Source organism: Aphelocoma coerulescens, chromosome 2 (genome assembly GCF_041296385.1).
Source record: "Aphelocoma coerulescens isolate FSJ_1873_10779 chromosome 2, UR_Acoe_1.0, whole genome shotgun sequence".
NCBI lineage: Eukaryota > Metazoa > Chordata > Aves > Passeriformes > Corvidae > Aphelocoma > Aphelocoma coerulescens.
In genome coordinates, this window is record NC_091015.1 from 168,727,402 (window position 1) to 168,747,192 (window position 19,791).

General features: G+C 58.1%; 1 protein-coding gene across 1 annotated transcript; it reads right to left on the bottom strand.

Moving 5' to 3' along the window:
- Positions 1-6,226: 6,226 nt before the first annotated feature.
- Positions 6,227-19,450, bottom strand: EPPK1 (epiplakin 1). The gene is made up of 2 exons (XM_069005689.1): positions 10,342-19,450; positions 6,227-9,957 (listed from the first exon to the last, which is right to left on the bottom strand). Exons 1-2 carry the CDS (start codon positions 19,324-19,326, stop codon positions 6,256-6,258), a joined length of 12,687 nt encoding a protein of 4,228 aa, XP_068861790.1. The 5' UTR covers positions 19,327-19,450; the 3' UTR covers positions 6,227-6,255.
- Positions 19,451-19,791: the final 341 nt, after the last annotated feature.

Consider the following 19,791-nt stretch of genomic DNA (forward strand, 5'->3'; position numbering starts at 1 on the left):
ACGCTGCTCCCGGTTCCCTTCCAGCTGGTCCCGGCAGCGTTGGTCCCTGAGCCCCTGGACCTGTGGCTGCTGAGGGCGTTTTCCTGTGGAGGGTGATGCACAGAGCCTATGCTGGACGTGGGGATGGCAGCCCCTGCACTTGGACAGCCCTAGGAAACATCCGTGCACAGGCAGAGCATGGCAGGGTTCTTATTAATCCACCCCTTGGGGTGTATCAGAGTGAAACGACATTGAATGACCTGTGTATACATGACCAGGGTTATTTTAAAACAATGTGATTGCTTTAATTCCTTTCAGTGGAAAGGAAGGATGTGGCTGTTTTGGTTATCATCTATAAAAATTTAGAAGTATATCACTTAGGAACGTATATAAGGAGAAGAAGGAAGGAAGGAAGGAAGGAAGGAAGGAAGGAAGGAAGGAAGGAAGGAAGGAAGGAAGGAAGGAAGGAAGGAAGGAAGGAAGGAAGGAAGGAAGGAAGGAAGGAAGGAAGGAAGGAAGGAAGGAAGGAAGGAAGGAAGGAAGGACAGTAGATAATGGAGAGGAAAGGTATCACCCACCACCCATCACCCAGTGAGGAGACTTGACCATTGCAATTTCGGTGTCTGTGGTCGGACTGATGGTCACAGTCTCCATCCATCAGGGGTGGGGGCCCACAAAACAGGAATCCAGTGGGTTAATTTACATTCAGCTTTAGGTGGGGGTGTCCAGGTGTTTCCCCTGGAGGGCAATTTTACACTACTGGATGCAACACTGAATCATGTGCTGTCCTCTGGAGGAAGCCTCCGAAATGAGTCGGGGGGTGCTTCGGGGGTCTTTGGGGGTCTCTGATGGTTTCTGGCCCCTTCTAATGCCATGATGCTGTTTGGCCCTGCTCCTCGTGCTGGCGTAGCCGAGTCAGCGGTGTCTTACCAGAAGGAATCCTTATCAGAGGATCTGCTTCTGACCGGCGTTTTGCCTTGCCTGGCCAGAAATCAGCCGGTTTAAGGCATCAATCCCAGGGAATCACGAGGAGTGCAAGGCTCAACCAGTTTGTCTGAAAGAGTTCTGTCTGTCACACAGGGGACACCGGTAACCAGAGAAATCCGGCAGCACCCTCTGCCTGGCCCGACCCACGGCGTGGAGCTCGTGCGCCGGCATTCCCAGGGCGTGGAGCCGGCCGTGCGCCGGGAGCGAGCTCCGGGCAGGTGCGGAGTGACTCGGGACCCGCCGAGCTCCGTGAGCGGGCAGAGCTGGGCCCGAGGGGGAACGTGCCCTTGGCAGAGCTGGACCCTCGGCAGGGCTGGACCCTCGGCGGGGCTGGACCCTCGGCGGGGCTGGACCCTCGGCGGTGCTGCCGTCCCCTGCAGGTGCCGCTGGCCGCCACCCCTGCCCCGCCTGTTCTCAGCGCCGGCGCCTCCGGGAGGAAAGAATAACAAAAATGTTCCCTTTCAAAACAGCCCCGCGCCCAGGGGACGGGCACAGGCAGACACGGACACAGACAAAAATGCTCTTTATTCTGGCTGGGAGAGAGTGCACAACTCTGATCTCTGTGGGAAATGGACTATCAAGTATCCTCTTCCCCGACTCATGATTCCTGGGAAAAAGGGATCGGCCAGGCTTTTCCTGGTGTTTGGGGCACCTGGCCTGTGGCAGGATCCGGGAGGGAGATAATCTGGGGGTGCTGGGGTGGTGCCAGAGCGGCAGGGATGGTATCAGGTCACTGTGTTGGTGCCAGGGGTGCACCATGGCTGCAAATGCTTCCCTCACCCTTCCCAGGGAACTTGCTTATTTTTTGGCTTCCTGGCAGCCAAGTTTCCCTCCGCAGCTCTGGAGCATAGCGAGGGGAAGGAACATGCTTAAGATCTGGCCCAGGTTGCCCCCAGCCACACTCCTGTTTTCCCCTGAGGCACATTGGGACAGGGCACAGGTATGGACAGAGCTCTGCTCATTCAGTGCCTGCTCCATGGGGACTCCAAGCCCCCGAGCCCCCCATAGCTGAGGCTGTGGGGGCATCTCCGGAGCTCACCTTGGGCACTGGAGGACGTGCAGATCTAACTGGAGCTGGTGGGCTCTGCCCTTCTGCCCAGCTGGCCAAAGATGCAGCTCCACTGCCCTTCTCTGAGGGTCAGGGTCAGCCGTCTGTGCCATCCCCCTCTCCCAGGACGCAGGTGACAGGTTGTGCCAGTTTGGGCAAATTTGGAAATATGTCCTCTGAGAGAAGGCAGGTTACAACCATCCCTCCCCCCACCAGGTTCAGGGAAAAAAAGAATTTTCCTCAAAGGAAAGGGAAAGAGATAAAACTATTTATTTAACGAACACACAGGAAAAAGATACTAATGCTAAGTAATGAAACCTCTCACTGTAGAGAGAAAACCTGGGAAAATTTCAGAGTCCTTCCGTAGTCTCTCTCTCCCCCTCCTTGGAGCTGGGACGGGGTGGTGGCCCCACCTCCAGGGCCAAGGCCTCGGTGGAAATTCCTCCCAATGTATCCTGATGCTGAAACCATCCAGCAGAGAAAAAAAAAGGAAAAAACAAAGTCCCAGGAAAACAAAAGTTCAACTCTCCGTCTCTCTCTGGAGAAAAAGAAACCCAAAAACTGGCTGGAAAGCTGCTTCCTCCCGCTCCTGCCACTGCAGAAGCAGACAGGTTTTTATCTCTGTGTCCTTGGAACATGAAAACAAACTGCAAACTGCTTTGAAAAAGTACACTTTTCTTTCTCCCCTCTCAGGCTCAGTTTAAAGGCATAGAAAGGCACAGAATTAATTTCTGGGCATAGGGCAGCGATATGGGATACAACATCATAAAGTCACCCCAAGACACAGGTGATTGGTGCTGGTAGAACGTCCTGCTTAGAGCAGACAGGGGAAATCTTGCCCCAGAGATTGTCACTGGATAAAAGTGGCTGCTCTGCCTGGGGTGGCTGAGCCTGTGCTCTCCCAGCTGAGCCTTCTACCCCTGGCTCAGCCCACGGGGCGCCTGGCCACCAACACCTTCAGGAGGACAGTGCCACCACACACATGGCCACTGTGGCCAGACCAGATGTGGGCAGTGGCCTCTGGGGACCTGCAGACCTGTGCCAATTGTGGCAGCTCGTGGTGCTTGGCCAAGCACTCCCAAATGCGCCCACAGAGCAAAGGCAGAGGTGCCTCTGCCAGGAGCTCAGGAGTCATGGAATCACAGGACAGTTTGGGAAGGGAATTTAAAGATCATTCAGTGCCATGGGCAGGGACACCTTCTGCTAGACCAGGTTATTACAAGCTCCATCCAACCTGGCCTTGGACACTTCCAGCAATGGGGCAGCCACAGCTTCTCTGGGCAACCTCTACCAGGGCCTCCCCACCCTCCCAGGGAGGAATCTTCCCAATACCCAAGAATCCAGGAGGTGCTCTGGAACACAGGGGTGCTGTGCTGCGGAGAGCTGGAACACGGGGTATTCCAATTGCACTCCCACCAAAAGGAACCCAGGGCTTCCTCAGCAGGTCAGCTTTGGGCTGCAGGGAGGGACGGATGGAGGGGGAGAGGTGAGTCCCTACCTGTGCCTCAGCAGGGCCCTTGGTTCTTGTGTTTTCCACTTTCAGTTTTCTCAGCAGCTGATCCTCAAATGTGCCCTGGGCACAGTGGGGCTGTGGGTTGGATTGGGTACGGTGGGGTTACGAAATCCCAGACTCACAGAATACCAGGATGGGTCAGGCTGGAAGGACCCATAGTGGGGGCCCTCAGGAAGGGTCATCACGGACCACGTGGCACAGGAGTATGTCCAGATGGCTCTGAGATGTCTCTGGTGAGGGAGACTCCACACCCTCTCTGGTCTCTGTTCCAGTGCTTGGTCACTTCACAGGAAAAAAGTTCTTCCTCATGCTCAGGTGGAACTCACTGGGCATCAGCTCCTGCCCATTGCCTCATGTCCTGTGGTTGGCACCATGGAGCAGAGCCTGGTTTGACGCCCCCCTTCATTGCACAGGTCCCCTCTCAGTTGTCTCTTCTCAGGGCTGACCAGGCCCAGCTCCCTCAGCCCGTCCCTCAGAGATGCTCCAGTCTCTCGTCTCCCCAGCCCTGGTGCTGCCTGTGTGTCCAGAGATGGGAATGGAGCTGGGAAAGGGTCTGGAGCCCCAGGAGAGGCTGAGGGAGCTCGGGGAGCTCAGCCTGGAGAAAAGGAAGCTCAGGGGAGACCTTCTCACTGTTCCACCCTGACAGGAGGGTGGAACCAGGTGGGGGTTGGGCTCTGCTCCCAGGGCATGGGGGACAGGACAAGAGGAAATGGCCTCAAGCTGTGCCAGGGGAGGTTCAGGTGGGATATTGGGAAAATTCCTCCTGGAAAGGGCTGTGCAGCCCTGGCACAGCTGTCCTGGGCAGTGGTGGAGTTCCCATCCCTAGAAGTGTTCAATAAATGTGTGGATTTGACACCTGGGGCATGGGTTAGAAGTGGCCTTGGTTGTGCTGGGGGAGCGGTTGGATTCCATGGTCTCACAGGGCTGTCCCAGCCCAAATGATTCCATGGCTGTAAGGACTGGGAAGGAAGGTGGGGAGGGAGGCAGGGGAGGAGGGAGTGTGGCACAGAGGACAAGGTCCACAGGCTCAGTGTTTAATATCCTGGAGGCCTCACCTCAGCACCTGCTGGTCCCCGGGCCCAGGTCTGGGTGCTGCCAGAGCCCAGGGTGGCTTGTGCCCTGTCCTTGGGAGTGTCCCAAATCGTGGCACAGTGCAGCAGCCACAGGGACACCACGCTGGCACCGACACAGTCGGATGTCACAGCAGCAGCACAGACACAGCCCAGTGACCCGACAGCGGCTGTTCCTGCTCGCCTCCATGGAAAGGAGAATTGAGTTTCCAGGATGAGAAGACTCCCGGGAGACATTGTTGTGGCCTTTCAGTAACTACAGGAGGCTGTAAGAGAGCTGGAGAGGGACCTGGGACAAGGGCCTGGAGTGACAGGACAAGGGAGGATGACTTCAAATTGGAAGAAAGTAGGTTTAAATGGGATGGTGGAAGGAATTCTTTCCTGTGAGGGTGGGGAGGCCCTGGCAGAGGTTGCCCAGAGAAGCCGTGGCTGCCCCATTCCTGGAAGCCATCCCCAGGTTGGACGGAACTTGCAGCAACCTGGGATAGTGGAAGGTGTCCCTGCCAATGGCAGGGTATGTGACAAGAAGGTCCCTTCCCACCCAAACCATTCCATGATTCTGTGACTTCTCTCCCATTAATTTGTCCCATCACTTTCTGAGCCTGTGCAATTCTTTGGGCTCCACAGCAGGTTACGGTGAGGAGTCCCACAGCTCCTCTACACTCGTTCCCAGGTATCAGCTGTACAAGCTCTGGCCAAAAGTCCATTTTCCAGGACATTACCAGGTTAATTAAGGCAAACAGCCCAAGGCAGCACATTTAAGGAGGGTAAGTTTCCTTCTGTTAAACAGCAGTAGAATTATTCATCCCTGAACTCCATGGAAGAGTGGCTCGGGGCTATTCCTCTCCTGGAGCACGGAATGTGGGCTGAGTCAGCTCAGGACACGGGAGGACAGAAGGAGCAGGAGGGAACGGAGGATCCACTGTGGGTGGACAGACTGGAAGCACAGCACAGCCAGGTACACTCAGCTCCTGTGAGGATCCATCCACACAGAGGCTTCATGGAGGGAGGGAAAGCACAGCAAGAGACCAAACCACTCTGGGCTGAGGCTGTTTGTACTCCAGACACCCCCAGAAAAGCAGGGCAGGCTGAGGCATGAGGAGGAAATACAGATGATGTGTCCCACACCAGTGACACCCAACGCAAGCCTGGCATCCTGCCCATGCGGAAATCTGCTCTCCAGGCAAAACTCAGGCTTGAAAACCTGCAACCCAAATATCGTCCTGCAAAGCTTCTGGGGAAAATAGCTGGCATATGCAAGAAAACAGAGGAAGAGAATAAAAATACCACTCACAGCACCACCCATATGGAACAAAGATATGCACTTAAACCTGTGTGAGGAAAATGAGGATGACGCACTTCACCAAAATGACCTGAGATAACCCAGGCTGGCCCCTCAGTTCCTGAAAGGCGACCGAAGGAAAAGGCACAATGTGCTGCAACAACACTGCTCGAGGGAGGCACTTCAAAGCAGCACCTGATGTGGATGGCAGGTGGTAAAAGAAAGAGATCATGGAGGAAATTCCCTCACTGAGATCATACATGGTAAAAAAATACTTTGAAAAAGAAAGACAAAGACCAGTAGCAAAAGAATTATTCACAACAGCAACATTCTTGTGCAAGGCAAAAACAAGGAAAAAACTCAAAAGGTTTTACAATTATTTTCTAAAAATATTAAGGAAATAAAGGCCTGTGTCCGGGTCCGGCACGCAGCGGCGCAGCAGCTGCAGGTACGTCAGGTTCTCGTGGGTGTTGGGGTCGAAGAAGCCCTTGGTGTCGTCGCCGGGGTCGGACAGGATCTGGCTCATCTCCTGGTCGAAGTAGCCACGCTTGTAGGCCACCTCCACGGGCAGGCGGTGGCTGTGCACGGGGTCGATGATGCCGCCGGTGGCGATCTGGGCCTCGAGCAGGCGGATGCCGTGATCCCTGACGATCAGCTCCTTCTTCATGGCTTGGAACAGGGAGATTTTGTCGCCCGTATAGGGGTCAGAGTAGCCCGTCACGGCCCGCTCGGCCGACAGCAGCTTCTCGTGCAGCTCGCTGCCCACCAGCCCAGAGGACACAGCCTCGTCCACAGAGAGCTTCTGGTTCTTGACTGGGTCGACCAGGAAGCCGGTGGCCGCCTGCGCCTCCAGCAGCACCAGCGCCGTGCCCTGCCTCAGGATGCCCTTCCACATGGCCTGGTAGATGCTCATCTTCTCCGTCTTGCCAGGGTCGGCCTTGGAGGGCACCAGCACGCCGGCGATGACACCCGTGCCGTCCAGGTAGCGCTTGACCGAGGTCATTTGCGTCACCTCCTGCACCGTCTTGGCGCCCTGCACCAGGTCGGCCAGCGTGTCCGTGTCAATGATGCCCGAGTCCAGCAGGTCCGAGGCGCTCACCTGCCTCCTGAGGCCTGTGAATTTCACGCTGCTGCTGCGCTGCGTCGCCTCCTCCACAAGGTGGGTGAGGAGCGTGGCCAGCTCGGCCAGCGCCAGGCTCCTGGCCCGCAACTGCCCCAGCAGCTCCCGACGCTTTGCCTCCAACACGAACTTGGAGAAGAGGAGCTCCCACAGGGACACCTTCCTGCCCTGGAAGCCGCCTGCCGAGACCTCGACGGTGTAAGACTTGAGGGATCGCTCCAGCTCCTGCTCTTGCTGTCGCTCCCGGTCCCGCTCTTGCTCCCGCTTCTGTTTCAATTCCTTCTGGGAGTTTGCAGCACTGCCGTTCTGGATGGGTTCTGGCAGAACCTCTCTCTCTGCGGACTTGGGGGCCACGTTGGCACTGTGGCCCTGGGCCTCAGCCTTGGTGATGATGGCCGTGAGGAGGTCGATCATCTCTGCAATGGTGACCGTCCCCGCCTTGTACTGGCGCAGGAGGTCCTGGCGCCGGTGGTCAGGGACGTAGCGGGAGAAGAGGAGCTCCCAGACGCTGACGCTCTGGCCCTGGAAGAGCCCCACCGCCAGGGTGGTGCGGGCGGCCTGCAGGGCTTTGCGGGCATCCTCGGTCAGCTGGTAGAGCACGGAGCCCTTGTCCATCAGCTGCAGCATGAGCAGCCCCGTGTCCGGGTCCGGCACGCAGCGGCGCAGCAGCTGCAGGTACGTCAGGTTCTCGTGGGTGTTGGGGTCGAAGAAGCCCTTGGTGTCGTCGCCGGGGTCGGACAGGATCTGGCTCATCTCCTGGTCGAAGTAGCCACGCTTGTAGGCCACCTCCACGGGCAGGCGGTGGCTGTGCACGGGGTCGATGATGCCGCCGGTGGCGATCTGGGCCTCGAGCAGGCGGATGCCGTGATCCCTGACGATCAGCTCCTTCTTCATGGCTTGGAACAGGGAGATTTTGTCGCCCGTATAGGGGTCAGAGTAGCCCGTCACGGCCCGCTCGGCCGACAGCAGCTTCTCGTGCAGCTCGCTGCCCACCAGCCCAGAGGACACAGCCTCGTCCACAGAGAGCTTCTGGTTCTTGACTGGGTCGACCAGGAAGCCGGTGGCCGCCTGCGCCTCCAGCAGCACCAGCGCCGTGCCCTGCCTCAGGATGCCCTTCCACATGGCCTGGTAGATGCTCATCTTCTCCGTCTTGCCAGGGTCGGCCTTGGAGGGCACCAGCACGCCGGCGATGACACCCGTGCCGTCCAGGTAGCGCTTGACCGAGGTCATTTGCGTCACCTCCTGCACCGTCTTGGCGCCCTGCACCAGGTCGGCCAGCGTGTCCGTGTCAATGATGCCCGAGTCCAGCAGGTCCGAGGCGCTCACCTGCCTCCTGAGGCCTGTGAATTTCACGCTGCTGCTGCGCTGCGTCGCCTCCTCCACAAGGTGGGTGAGGAGCGTGGCCAGCTCGGCCAGCGCCAGGCTCCTGGCCCGCAACTGCCCCAGCAGCTCCCGACGCTTTGCCTCCAACACGAACTTGGAGAAGAGGAGCTCCCACAGGGACACCTTCCTGCCCTGGAAGCCGCCTGCCGAGACCTCGACGGTGTAAGACTTGAGGGATCGCTCCAGCTCCTGCTCTTGCTGTCGCTCCCGGTCCCGCTCTTGCTCCCGCTTCTGTTTCAATTCCTTCTGGGAGTTTGCAGCACTGCCGTTCTGGATGGGTTCTGGCAGAACCTCTCTCTCTGCGGACTTGGGGGCCACGTTGGCACTGTGGCCCTGGGCCTCAGCCTTGGTGATGATGGCCGTGAGGAGGTCGATCATCTCTGCAATGGTGACCGTCCCCGCCTTGTACTGGCGCAGGAGGTCCTGGCGCCGGTGGTCAGGGACGTAGCGGGAGAAGAGGAGCTCCCAGACGCTGACGCTCTGGCCCTGGAAGAGCCCCACCGCCAGGGTGGTGCGGGCGGCCTGCAGGGCTTTGCGGGCATCCTCGGTCAGCTGGTAGAGCACGGAGCCCTTGTCCATCAGCTGCAGCATGAGCAGCCCCGTGTCCGGGTCCGGCACGCAGCGGCGCAGCAGCTGCAGGTACGTCAGGTTCTCGTGGGTGTTGGGGTCGAAGAAGCCCTTGGTGTCGTCGCCGGGGTCGGACAGGATCTGGCTCATCTCCTGGTCGAAGTAGCCACGCTTGTAGGCCACCTCCACGGGCAGGCGGTGGCTGTGCACGGGGTCGATGATGCCGCCGGTGGCGATCTGGGCCTCGAGCAGGCGGATGCCGTGATCCCTGACGATCAGCTCCTTCTTCATGGCTTGGAACAGGGAGATTTTGTCGCCCGTATAGGGGTCAGAGTAGCCCGTCACGGCCCGCTCGGCCGACAGCAGCTTCTCGTGCAGCTCGCTGCCCACCAGCCCAGAGGACACAGCCTCGTCCACAGAGAGCTTCTGGTTCTTGACTGGGTCGACCAGGAAGCCGGTGGCCGCCTGCGCCTCCAGCAGCACCAGCGCCGTGCCCTGCCTCAGGATGCCCTTCCACATGGCCTGGTAGATGCTCATCTTCTCCGTCTTGCCAGGGTCGGCCTTGGAGGGCACCAGCACGCCGGCGATGACACCCGTGCCGTCCAGGTAGCGCTTGACCGAGGTCATTTGCGTCACCTCCTGCACCGTCTTGGCGCCCTGCACCAGGTCGGCCAGCGTGTCCGTGTCAATGATGCCCGAGTCCAGCAGGTCCGAGGCGCTCACCTGCCTCCTGAGGCCTGTGAATTTCACGCTGCTGCTGCGCTGCGTCGCCTCCTCCACAAGGTGGGTGAGGAGCGTGGCCAGCTCGGCCAGCGCCAGGCTCCTGGCCCGCAACTGCCCCAGCAGCTCCCGACGCTTTGCCTCCAACACGAACTTGGAGAAGAGGAGCTCCCACAGGGACACCTTCCTGCCCTGGAAGCCGCCTGCCGAGACCTCGACGGTGTAAGACTTGAGGGATCGCTCCAGCTCCTGCTCTTGCTGTCGCTCCCGGTCCCGCTCTTGCTCCCGCTTCTGTTTCAATTCCTTCTGGGAGTTTGCAGCACTGCCGTTCTGGATGGGTTCTGGCAGAACCTCTCTCTCTGCGGACTTGGGGGCCACGTTGGCATTGTGGCCCTGGGCCTCAGCCTTGGTGATGATGGCCGTGAGGAGGTCGATCATCTCTGCAATGGTGACCGTCCCCGCCTTGTACTGGCGCAGGAGGTCCTGGCGCCGGTGGTCAGGGACGTAGCGGGAGAAGAGGAGCTCCCACAGGGACACCTTCCTGCCCTGGAAGCCGCCTGCCGAGACCTCGACGGTGTAAGACTTGAGGGATCGCTCCAGCTCCTGCTCTTGCTGTCGCTCCCGGTCCCGCTCTTGCTCCCGCTTCTGTTTCAATTCCTTCTGGGAGTTTGCAGCACTGCCGTTCTGGATGGGTTCTGGCAGAACCTCTCTCTCTGCGGACTTGGGGGCCACGTTGGCACTGTGGCCCTGGGCCTCAGCCTTGGTGATGATGGCCGTGAGGAGGTCGATCATCTCTGCAATGGTGACCGTCCCCGCCTTGTACTGGCGCAGGAGGTCCTGGCGCCGGTGGTCAGGGACGTAGCGGGAGAAGAGGAGCTCCCAGACGCTGACGCTCTGGCCCTGGAAGAGCCCCACCGCCAGGGTGGTGCGGGCGGCCTGCAGGGCTTTGCGGGCATCCTCGGTCAGCTGGTAGAGCACGGAGCCCTTGTCCATCAGCTGCAGCATGAGCAGCCCCGTGTCCGGGTCCGGCACGCAGCGGCGCAGCAGCTGCAGGTACGTCAGGTTCTCGTGGGTGTTGGGGTCGAAGAAGCCCTTGGTGTCGTCGCTGGGGTCGGACAGGATCTGGCTCATCTCCTGGTCGAAGTAGCCACGCTTGTAGGCCACCTCCACGGGCAGGCGGTGGCTGTGCACGGGGTCGATGATGCCGCCGGTGGCGATCTGGGCCTCGAGCAGGCGGATGCCGTGATCCCTGACGATCAGCTCCTTCTTCATGGCTTGGAACAGGGAGATTTTGTCGCCCGTATAGGGGTCAGAGTAGCCCGTCACGGCCCGCTCGGCCGACAGCAGCTTCTCGTGCAGCTCGCTGCCCACCAGCCCAGAGGACACAGCCTCGTCCACAGAGAGCTTCTGGTTCTTGACTGGGTCGACCAGGAAGCCGGTGGCCGCCTGCGCCTCCAGCAGCACCAGCGCCGTGCCCTGCCTCAGGATGCCCTTCCACATGGCCTGGTAGATGCTCATCTTCTCCGTCTTGCCAGGGTCGGCCTTGGAGGGCACCAGCACGCCGGCGATGACACCCGTGCCGTCCAGGTAGCGCTTGACCGAGGTCATTTGCGTCACCTCCTGCACCGTCTTGGCGCCCTGCACCAGGTCGGCCAGCGTGTCCGTGTCAATGATGCCCGAGTCCAGCAGGTCCGAGGCGCTCACCTGCCTCCTGAGGCCTGTGAATTTCACGCTGCTGCTGCGCTGCGTCGCCTCCTCCACAAGGTGGGTGAGGAGCGTGGCCAGCTCGGCCAGCGCCAGGCTCCCGGCCCGCAACTGCCCCAGCAGCTCCCGACGCTTTGCCTCCAACACGAACTTGGAGAAGAGGAGCTCCCACAGGGACACCTTCCTGCCCTGGAAGCCGCCTGCCGAGACCTCGACGGTGTAAGACTTGAGGGATCGCTCCAGCTCCTGCTCTTGCTGTCGCTCCTGGTCCCGCTCTTGCTCCCGCTTCTGTTTCAATTCCTTCTGGGAGTTTGCAGCACTGCCGTTCTGGATGGGTTCTGGCAGAACCTCTCTCTCTGCGGACTTGGGGGCCACGTTGGCACTGTGGCCCTGGGCCTCAGCCTTGGTGATGATGGCCGTGAGGAGGTCGATCATCTCTGCAATGGTGACCGTCCCCGCCTTGTACTGGCGCAGGAGGTCCTGGCGCCGGTGGTCAGGGATGTAGCGGGAGAAGAGGAGCTCCCAGACGCTGACGCTCTGGCCCTGGAAGAGCCCCACCGCCAGGGTGGTGCGGGCGGCCTGCAGGGCTTTGCGGGCATCCTCGGTCAGCTGGTAGAGCACGGAGCCCTTGTCCATCAGCTGCAGCATGAGCAGCCCCGTGTCCGGGTCCGGCACGCAGCGGCGCAGCAGCTGCAGGTACGTCAGGTTCTCGTGGGTGTTGGGGTCGAAGAAGCCCTTGGTGTCGTCGCCGGGGTCGGACAGGATCTGGCTCATCTCCTGGTCGAAGTAGCCACGCTTGTAGGCCACCTCCACGGGCAGGCGGTGGCTGTGCACGGGGTCGATGATGCCGCCGGTGGCGATCTGGGCCTCGAGCAGGCGGATGCCGTGATCCCTGACGATCAGCTCCTGCTTCATGGCCTGGAACAGGGACATCTTTTGTCCCGTGTAGGGATGGGTGTAGCCCGTCACAGCTCTCTCGGCACTGAGAAGTTTGTTTTGTAGTTCACTGCCCACCAGCCCAGAGGACACAGCCTCGTCCACAGAGAGCTTCTGGTTCTTGACTGGGTCGACCAGGAAGCCGGTGGCCGCCTGGGCCTCCAGCAGCACCAGCGCCGTGCCCTGCCTCAGGATGCCCTTCCACATGGCTTGGTAGATGCTCATCTTCTCCATCTTGCCAGGGTCGGCCTTGGAGGGCACCAGCACGCCAGCGATGCTTCCAGTTCCCTCAAGGTATCTCCTTACACTATCTATTTGTGCTATTTTTTGTGCCGTCTCTTTTCCTTCCTGGAGTTTTTCCATTGTTTCCTTTGTAATTATCTGTGCACTGAGCAGTTCTGATGCTGTAATTTGCTGTCGGATTCCCTGGAACCAGACATCACTTCTGTCCTCTTCTTTTTCTCTAATGATCTTTAGTATTGTCTCAATGAGTCCTTGCACAATATGCTGGGATTCCACTTTGTATTTTTTCACCAGTTCTTTTCTTTTCTCCTCTGTGATGTACTCAGAGCAGAGAAGTTCCCACAGTGATAACACTTGTCCCTTGTATTTTCCCACAGGCACTTGGACCTTTGTACACAACAGGGCATTTTTCGTTTGCTCGTCAATGTAGAAATAGTCGCCTTCCTTTTCCAGGACCTGCAGCAGGTACAAGCCGCTCTCCCCGTCTTTGGCACACCTCTGCAGGAGCTGGCTGTAACTGATCTTCTCATGAGTGTTTGGATCTATAAAGCCTTTGCTACCATGATCTGGATCCGAAAGCAGGAGGAACATGTCCTCGTCCAGGTGTCCACGTTTGTAGGCCACCTCCATGGGCAGGCGGTGGCTATGCCTGGGGTCAATGATGCCACCAGTGGCAAGCTGGGCCTCGAGCAGGCGGATGCCGCGATCCCTGACTATTATCTTCTGTCTCACAGCCTGGAAGAGAGATATTTTATTTCCTGTTTGAGGATCTGTGTATCCTGTCACAGCTTTCTCTGCCGACAGTAGCTGCTCACGCAGCTCGCTGCCCACCAGCCCGGATGAGACGGCCTCGTCCACAGAGAGCTTCTGGTTGTTCCGGGGGTCAATGAGGAAGCCGGTGGCCGCCTGTGCCTCCAGCAGCCCCAGTGCACATTGCTCTGTGAGGAGGCCCTTCTTCAGCGCCTGGTAGATGCTCATGTTCTCTTTCCTCAGTGGGAGGAGAACCCCAGCAATACACCCAGTGCCGTCCAAGTACCTTTGGATGGTGTCCCTCTTTGTGAGGCTGGCAAGTGTGAGACTCCCATCCTGCAGCTGATCCAGAGTTTTCTTGTCAATTATCTCGGAGTTGAACAATTCTGATACCGACACCTCCCCCCGCAGTCCTTTGACCTTGAGGGCTTCTCCTTTTCGCTCTGTGTCCTCAATGATTTTTAAGATGAGGGATATCAGGTCTTCCAGCATAAGGGTTTTGCTTTTGTACTGCATCACCAAGTCTTTCCTTTTCTGCTCTGAGATGTAGTGAGAGCAGAGGACTTCCCAGACAGAAACTGTTTGGTCCTTAAATTTTCCAACTTTCACTTGAAAGGACTTCGAGCGCAAAGCCTGTTTTGTGGACTCATCAATGTAGAAGTACTTTCCTCTCTCTTTTACAACCTGCAGCATGTACAACCCAGTCTCTGGGTCTTGGACACATCTCTCCAGGAGCTGCATATATGTGAGGTTCTCGTGGGTGTTGGGGTCAAAGAAGCCCTTGGTGTCATCACTGGGGTCAGAGAGGATCTGATTCATCTCCTGGTTGAAGTAGCCACGCTTGTAGGCCACCTCCACAGGGACACGGTGGCTGTGCACGGGGTCGATGATGCCACCGGTGGCGATCTGGGCCTCGAGCAGGCGGATGCCGTGGCTCTTCACAATCAGCCCTTGGTTCATGGCTTCAAACAGGGACATTGGGGCTTTGGTGTAGGGGTCAGTGTAGCCCGTCACAGCTCTCTCTGCACAGAGCAGCTTTTCAAAAATCTCCCCTCCGATCAGACCCACCTCTAATGCTTCCTCCACTGAAAACTTCTTGTTTTTCTCGGGGTCGATGATGTAGCCTGTGGCTGCCTGTGCCTCCAGCAGCACCAGGGCGGTCCCTGGCCTCAGGATGCCCTTCCACATGGCCTGGTAGATGCTCATCTTCTCATTGCTTGGCTGTATAAGGACCCCTGCTATGAAATTACTGCCCTCCAGGTACCTGCGGACAGACTCCATTTCAGTGACTTCTTTGACTGTTTTCTTCCCCTGGTTGAGCTCATCGAGGGTTTTTTTGTCTATCAGCTGGGACTGGAAGAGGTCACTGGCGGACACTCTCTTCCTCAGGCCCTTGAAAGCAAATTTCTTGCCTTGTGCCTCAGTCTCTTGGATGATTGTGGTGATGATTGTTGTGATTTCCTGTAGCACTTCAGTCTTCTCATCTTTGTACTTTTGCACCAGCTCTCTTCTCTTGCTGTCTGAGAAGTATTCAGAGTTGAGGAGGTCCCAGACAGACACGGTCTGTCCTTTGAACCGCCCCACGTTGACACAAACAGTCACCGATTTCAGCACCTTCATGGTCTGTTCATCCACACAGAACATTGCGTTTTCTGACAGAGGGAGGAGCCACAGACCCGACTCAGCTTCACAAATGCACCGGTCCTTCAGCTGCTGGTAGGTCACGTTCTCCTTGGTGTTCGGGTCAAAAAATATCTTGGTGCTGTCATCCAGCTGAGAGAGGATTTGGTTCAGGTCCTCATCATAGAAGCCGTACCTGCAGGCAGCCTGGAGTGGCAGGTGGAGGTGGTGGATGGGATCAACAACCCCTCCCGTGGCCAGCTGGGCCTCCAGCAAGGGCACAGCCTCTGCCAGGGGGATGAGCTCTTTCCTGAGTGCTTGGCACAGGGAGATGGAGCTCCCGGTGTAGGGGTCTGTGTAGCCCGTCACAGCCCTCTCAGCCAGAAGGAGTTTCTCGCTAAGCTCTTCTCCAACAACAGCCGCTCTCACGGCATCCCTCACGCTGAGCCTCCGGTTTGTTGCAGGGTCAGTCAGGTATCCCGTGGCTGCCTGAGCCTCAAGCAGCCTCAGAGCAGCCCCAGGGAGGAGGAGATTGTTTTTCATGGCATCATAGAAGCTCATCTTCTGTTTGGATGCCTCTATGAAGACCCCAGCAATGCTGCCTGTGCCCTGCAAGTACCTCTTTACACTCTCCATTGCAGCCACTTCTTCAGGAGTTCTTACACCCTGAGCCAGTTCTTCAAACGTCCTCTCAGAAATGATGCCCGTGTCCAGCAGCCAGACCACAGGGACACTGCCCCTCAGGCCTTCCAGGGAGATCTGGGTCTTGGCTTTCATCTCCATCTCCCCCACCAGTCTGAGCACAAGAGCGACCAGCTGCTCCAGCAACAGCTCCTCTGACCGGAACTTCTCCATGAAGTTGCTCCTCTGTTCCTCAGTGAAATACCCTGAGTGCACGAGCTTCCAGAGGGAGACTCCTTTTTCCTTCACCATGGTTTCCTTGAAAATCCGTTGGATTTGCTCATCAGTGTAGGCAGGAGCAGCTGTCTGTGCCAGAGGCAGCAGGTGGAAGCCGGAGACATCGTCCTTCTGGCAGCGCTGGATGAGCTCAGCATAGGTCACGCTCTCTTTGCTGTCTGGGAGGCAGAAGGCTCTGTGGTCATCACTAGGCTTGGAAAGGGCCTTGCTTGTGTCCTCATCCAGGCACCCTCGCTGCTGGGCTGACTTGAGGGGGATGTAGTGGCCACACGTTGGGTCAATGATGCCTCCTGTGGCCATCTGCACCTCCATGAGCTGCATGGCCTGCTTGTCCGCGATCAGGCCCTTTTTCATCGCCTGGAAAAGGGGGATCTTCTTGCCTGTGAAAGGGTCTTTATAGCCTGTCACAGCCCCTTCCGCGTGCTGCAGCTTTTCGTGGACATCTGGCCCAATGACGCCCTCCCTCACAGCCTCATCCACACGGAGCTTCTGGTTGCTCACAGGGTCAATGATGAAGCCCGTGGCAGCCTGTGCCTCCAGCAGGGGCAGGGCTACTCCTGGCACCACGATGTTCTGCTTCATGGCTTCATAAATGCTCATTCTCTGGTTGGATGGCTGGAGCACAATCCCCCCAATGCTGCCCGAGCCATAGAGGTACTTCCTGACAGAGTCCATGCGCAGCACTTGTTCTGGGGTGACGGATCCCTCCAGCACCTGCTCAAACAGGGCCCTGTCAATGATACCAGTTTCCATCAGGTGATAAGCGCTCACATTGCCTCTCATGGCCGGGAACTTGATGGAGGCCCATTTCTTCATTTCCTCCTCCAACATGAGTCGGATTTGCTCCAGGCTGAGCTTCCTCAGCTGGAAGTGGTTGAAAATCTCCCGGCGCCTCCCCTCACTGAAGTACTCAGAGTTCAGCAGGTCCCACACAGAGACCTTCTCCCCCCTTAAGCGCCCAAACCTGACGGGCAGCCAGGAGCTCCTGAACAGCTGCCTGGTGGCCTCATCGATGAACTGCCTCTTCCTGCTGTTCAGAGGGAGGAGGCAGAGCCCGGTGGAGGGCTCGGTGATGCATTTCTCCTTCAGCTGCAGGTACGTCAGGTTCTCGTGGGTGTTGGGGTCAAAGAAGCCCTTGGTGTCATCACTGGGGTCGGAGAGGATTAAATTCATCTTCTTGTCGAAGTAGCCACGCTTGTAGGCCACCTCTACAGGGATGCGGTGGCTGTTCACGGGGTCGATGATGCCGCCGGTGGCGATCTGGGCCTCGAGCAGGCGGATGCCATGATCCCTGACGATCAGCTCCTTCTGCATGGCCTGGAAGAGGGAGATCTTACCCCCTGAGTAAGGATCTCTGTAGCCAGTGACAGATTTCTCCGCAGCCAGCAGCTTGTCATAAACGTCCGGGCCAATGACGTTTGCTCGTAAAGCCTCCTCCACAGAATACCTCTTGTTGGCAGCTGGGTCAATGACAAACCCCGTGGCAGCCTGTGCCTCCAGGAGAATCAGAGACGTTCCCGGCCTTAGAAGTCCCTTCCGCTTTGCCTGGTAGATGCTGATCTTCTCCTGGGAGTCGGGGAGCAGCAGCCCACCAATGCTTCCCGTGCCCTGCAGGTACTTCCTGACAGTGTCCATGCTGACGACTTCTTTGGCCGATGTTTCTCCCTCCTTGAGTTTCTTAAACAAGTCTTTGTTGATAATTTCCGAGCTCAGGAGCTGGTCAGCCGTCACCTGGTCCCTCAGGCCCTTGAAGGTGACATTAGCAGTGGCAGCCTTTTCCTCAATGGCAGCTCTGAGGGCCTCTCCCAGTCCTTGCAGGGAGAGCATTCCTGCCAGGAACTGCTGAGCGAGCACAGCTCTTTGCTCACCCTGAATGTAGTCGGAGAAGAGCAGTTTCCAGAGAGACACCGACTTGCCCTTGAATTTCCCCGCAGCAATGGGTACCTCTGTGTTTTCCAGAGCCATCTGGGTTCTGTGGTCAAAGAAGGTGAGTGTTCCCTGGGATCCTTCACTGCCATCCCCGCTGAGCGGCAGCAGCAGGAGCCCTGTGCTGGGATTGGTGATGCAGCGCTGGAGCAGCTCCGTGTAGCTCAGCTTCTCCTTGGAGCCAGGGTCGAAGAACCCCTTCACGTCATCAGGAGGGCTGGAGAGGAGCTGTCTGGTGGCCTCGTCCAGATACCCCCACTCGCAGGCTGTCTCCATGGGGACACGGAGGTGCCTGCCTGGAGCAATCACACCCCCCGTGGCCACCTGAGCCTCCAGAAGGCACAGGCCATGATCCCTGGGAACAAAGCCCTTCCTGATGGCTTGGAACAGAGAGAGCATTTCCCCGGTGGAGGGGTCTCTGTATCCAGTGATGGTTTTCTCAGCCGAAGACAGTTTCTCATAAAGCTCTGGGCCAATGAGACCAACCCTGACAGCCTCATCCACGAAGTAGCTTTTGTTCTTTAGGGGGTCTGTCAGGCTGCCAGTGGAGGCCTGGACTTGCAGGAGCATGAGAGCGGCGCCAGGCACAAGGAGATGCTCCCTCAGTGCCTGGTAAAGGCTTTTCTGCTCCCCAGAAGGCAAGACAACACCAGCCACGCTCCTTGTCCCACGCAGGAAGTGCTGAACAATGTCATTCTCTGCCACCTCCTGGGCAGAGATCTTTCCCTCCTCAAGGCCTCGGAACACATCAGGGCTGATGATGCCAGAGTCCATCAGGTCCCTGCTGCTCACCCTCCCTCCCAGCCCTGGGAATGTGATTTGCAGCGGCAAGAGGAGGAAGCCTGAGGCCGGATCCACAACACACCTCTTCCTAAGCTCCGAGTAAGAGACCTTCTCCATAGTGCTGGGGTCAAGGAACCCTTTGCTGTCCTCATTGCTGGGGTCAGAGACGAGCTGGCTCATCTCTTCGTCCAAATATCCCTTCTCACAGGCCACATCTGCCGGGAGCCGGCCGCCAGTGGCCAGGTCGATGACACCTCCGGTTGCCATCTGGGCCTGGAGCAGGCGAATGCCCTGCTCCCTCCCCACCAGCTCCTTCTGGATCGCCTGGTAGAGGGGGATTTTCTCTTCTGTGTAGGGGTCCACAAAGCCAGTAGCAGCTCTGTCTGCCGAGAGCAGCCTCTCCTTTAGCTCCAGCCCCACCAGCCCCATCCGCACAGCTTCTGCCACGGGGACACGGCAGTTCCCCACCGGGTCGGAGATGGAGCCCGTGGCTGCCTGGGCCTCAAGGAGGCAGAGGGCTGAATCCAGGCTCAGTAGATGCTCTCTGGTGGCCTCATAAAAGCTCATTATCCTCTTTGAAGCCTCCACGTACACGCCTGCAATGCTGCCAGCTGTCTCCGAGGGCTCCCTGGGTGCATCTGGACCCACCACATCTCTGCCAGCTGCTTTTTGCTGTTTGCACGACATCGCGTCCTGGCACAAGTGGTTTGTCCCTGGCGTGTCTTCCCTGGGAGAGCTGGGAACAGCGTGGCCATTCACTGCTGGCTTGCTCTCCATCCTCCTGCTGCACACCTTCCACAGCTCTCAGGACTCTGGAGAGAGAGGGGAGAGTGGGAAAGCTCAGTGAGAAATCAACTTTTTATGCTTTGCATGTTAAATATAGGGAAGTCAGAAACTTAAATATTCTCAGACAGGAGGAAGTGACAGCCAAAGGCTGAGCATGTCCAAACCCGATGTGCCATCCTGAGGGATCTGGCCAAACTCAAGGAGTCGCTGGATGAGAAGCTCCACATGCCCTGTCCACGTGCACTGGGACCCCCAAACCCCCTGTGCCCTGGACTGACCCCCCAGCATGGGCAGCAGGGGAGGGGGGAATTCTGCCCCTCTGCCCTGCTCAGGTGAGGCCCCACCTGCAGAGCTGCCCCAGCCCTGGGGAACAACAGCAGAAGGATGTGGAGCTGCTGGAGAGAGTCCAGAGGAGGCCACAGAGATGTTCCCAGGGCTGGAGCCCCTCTGCTCTGG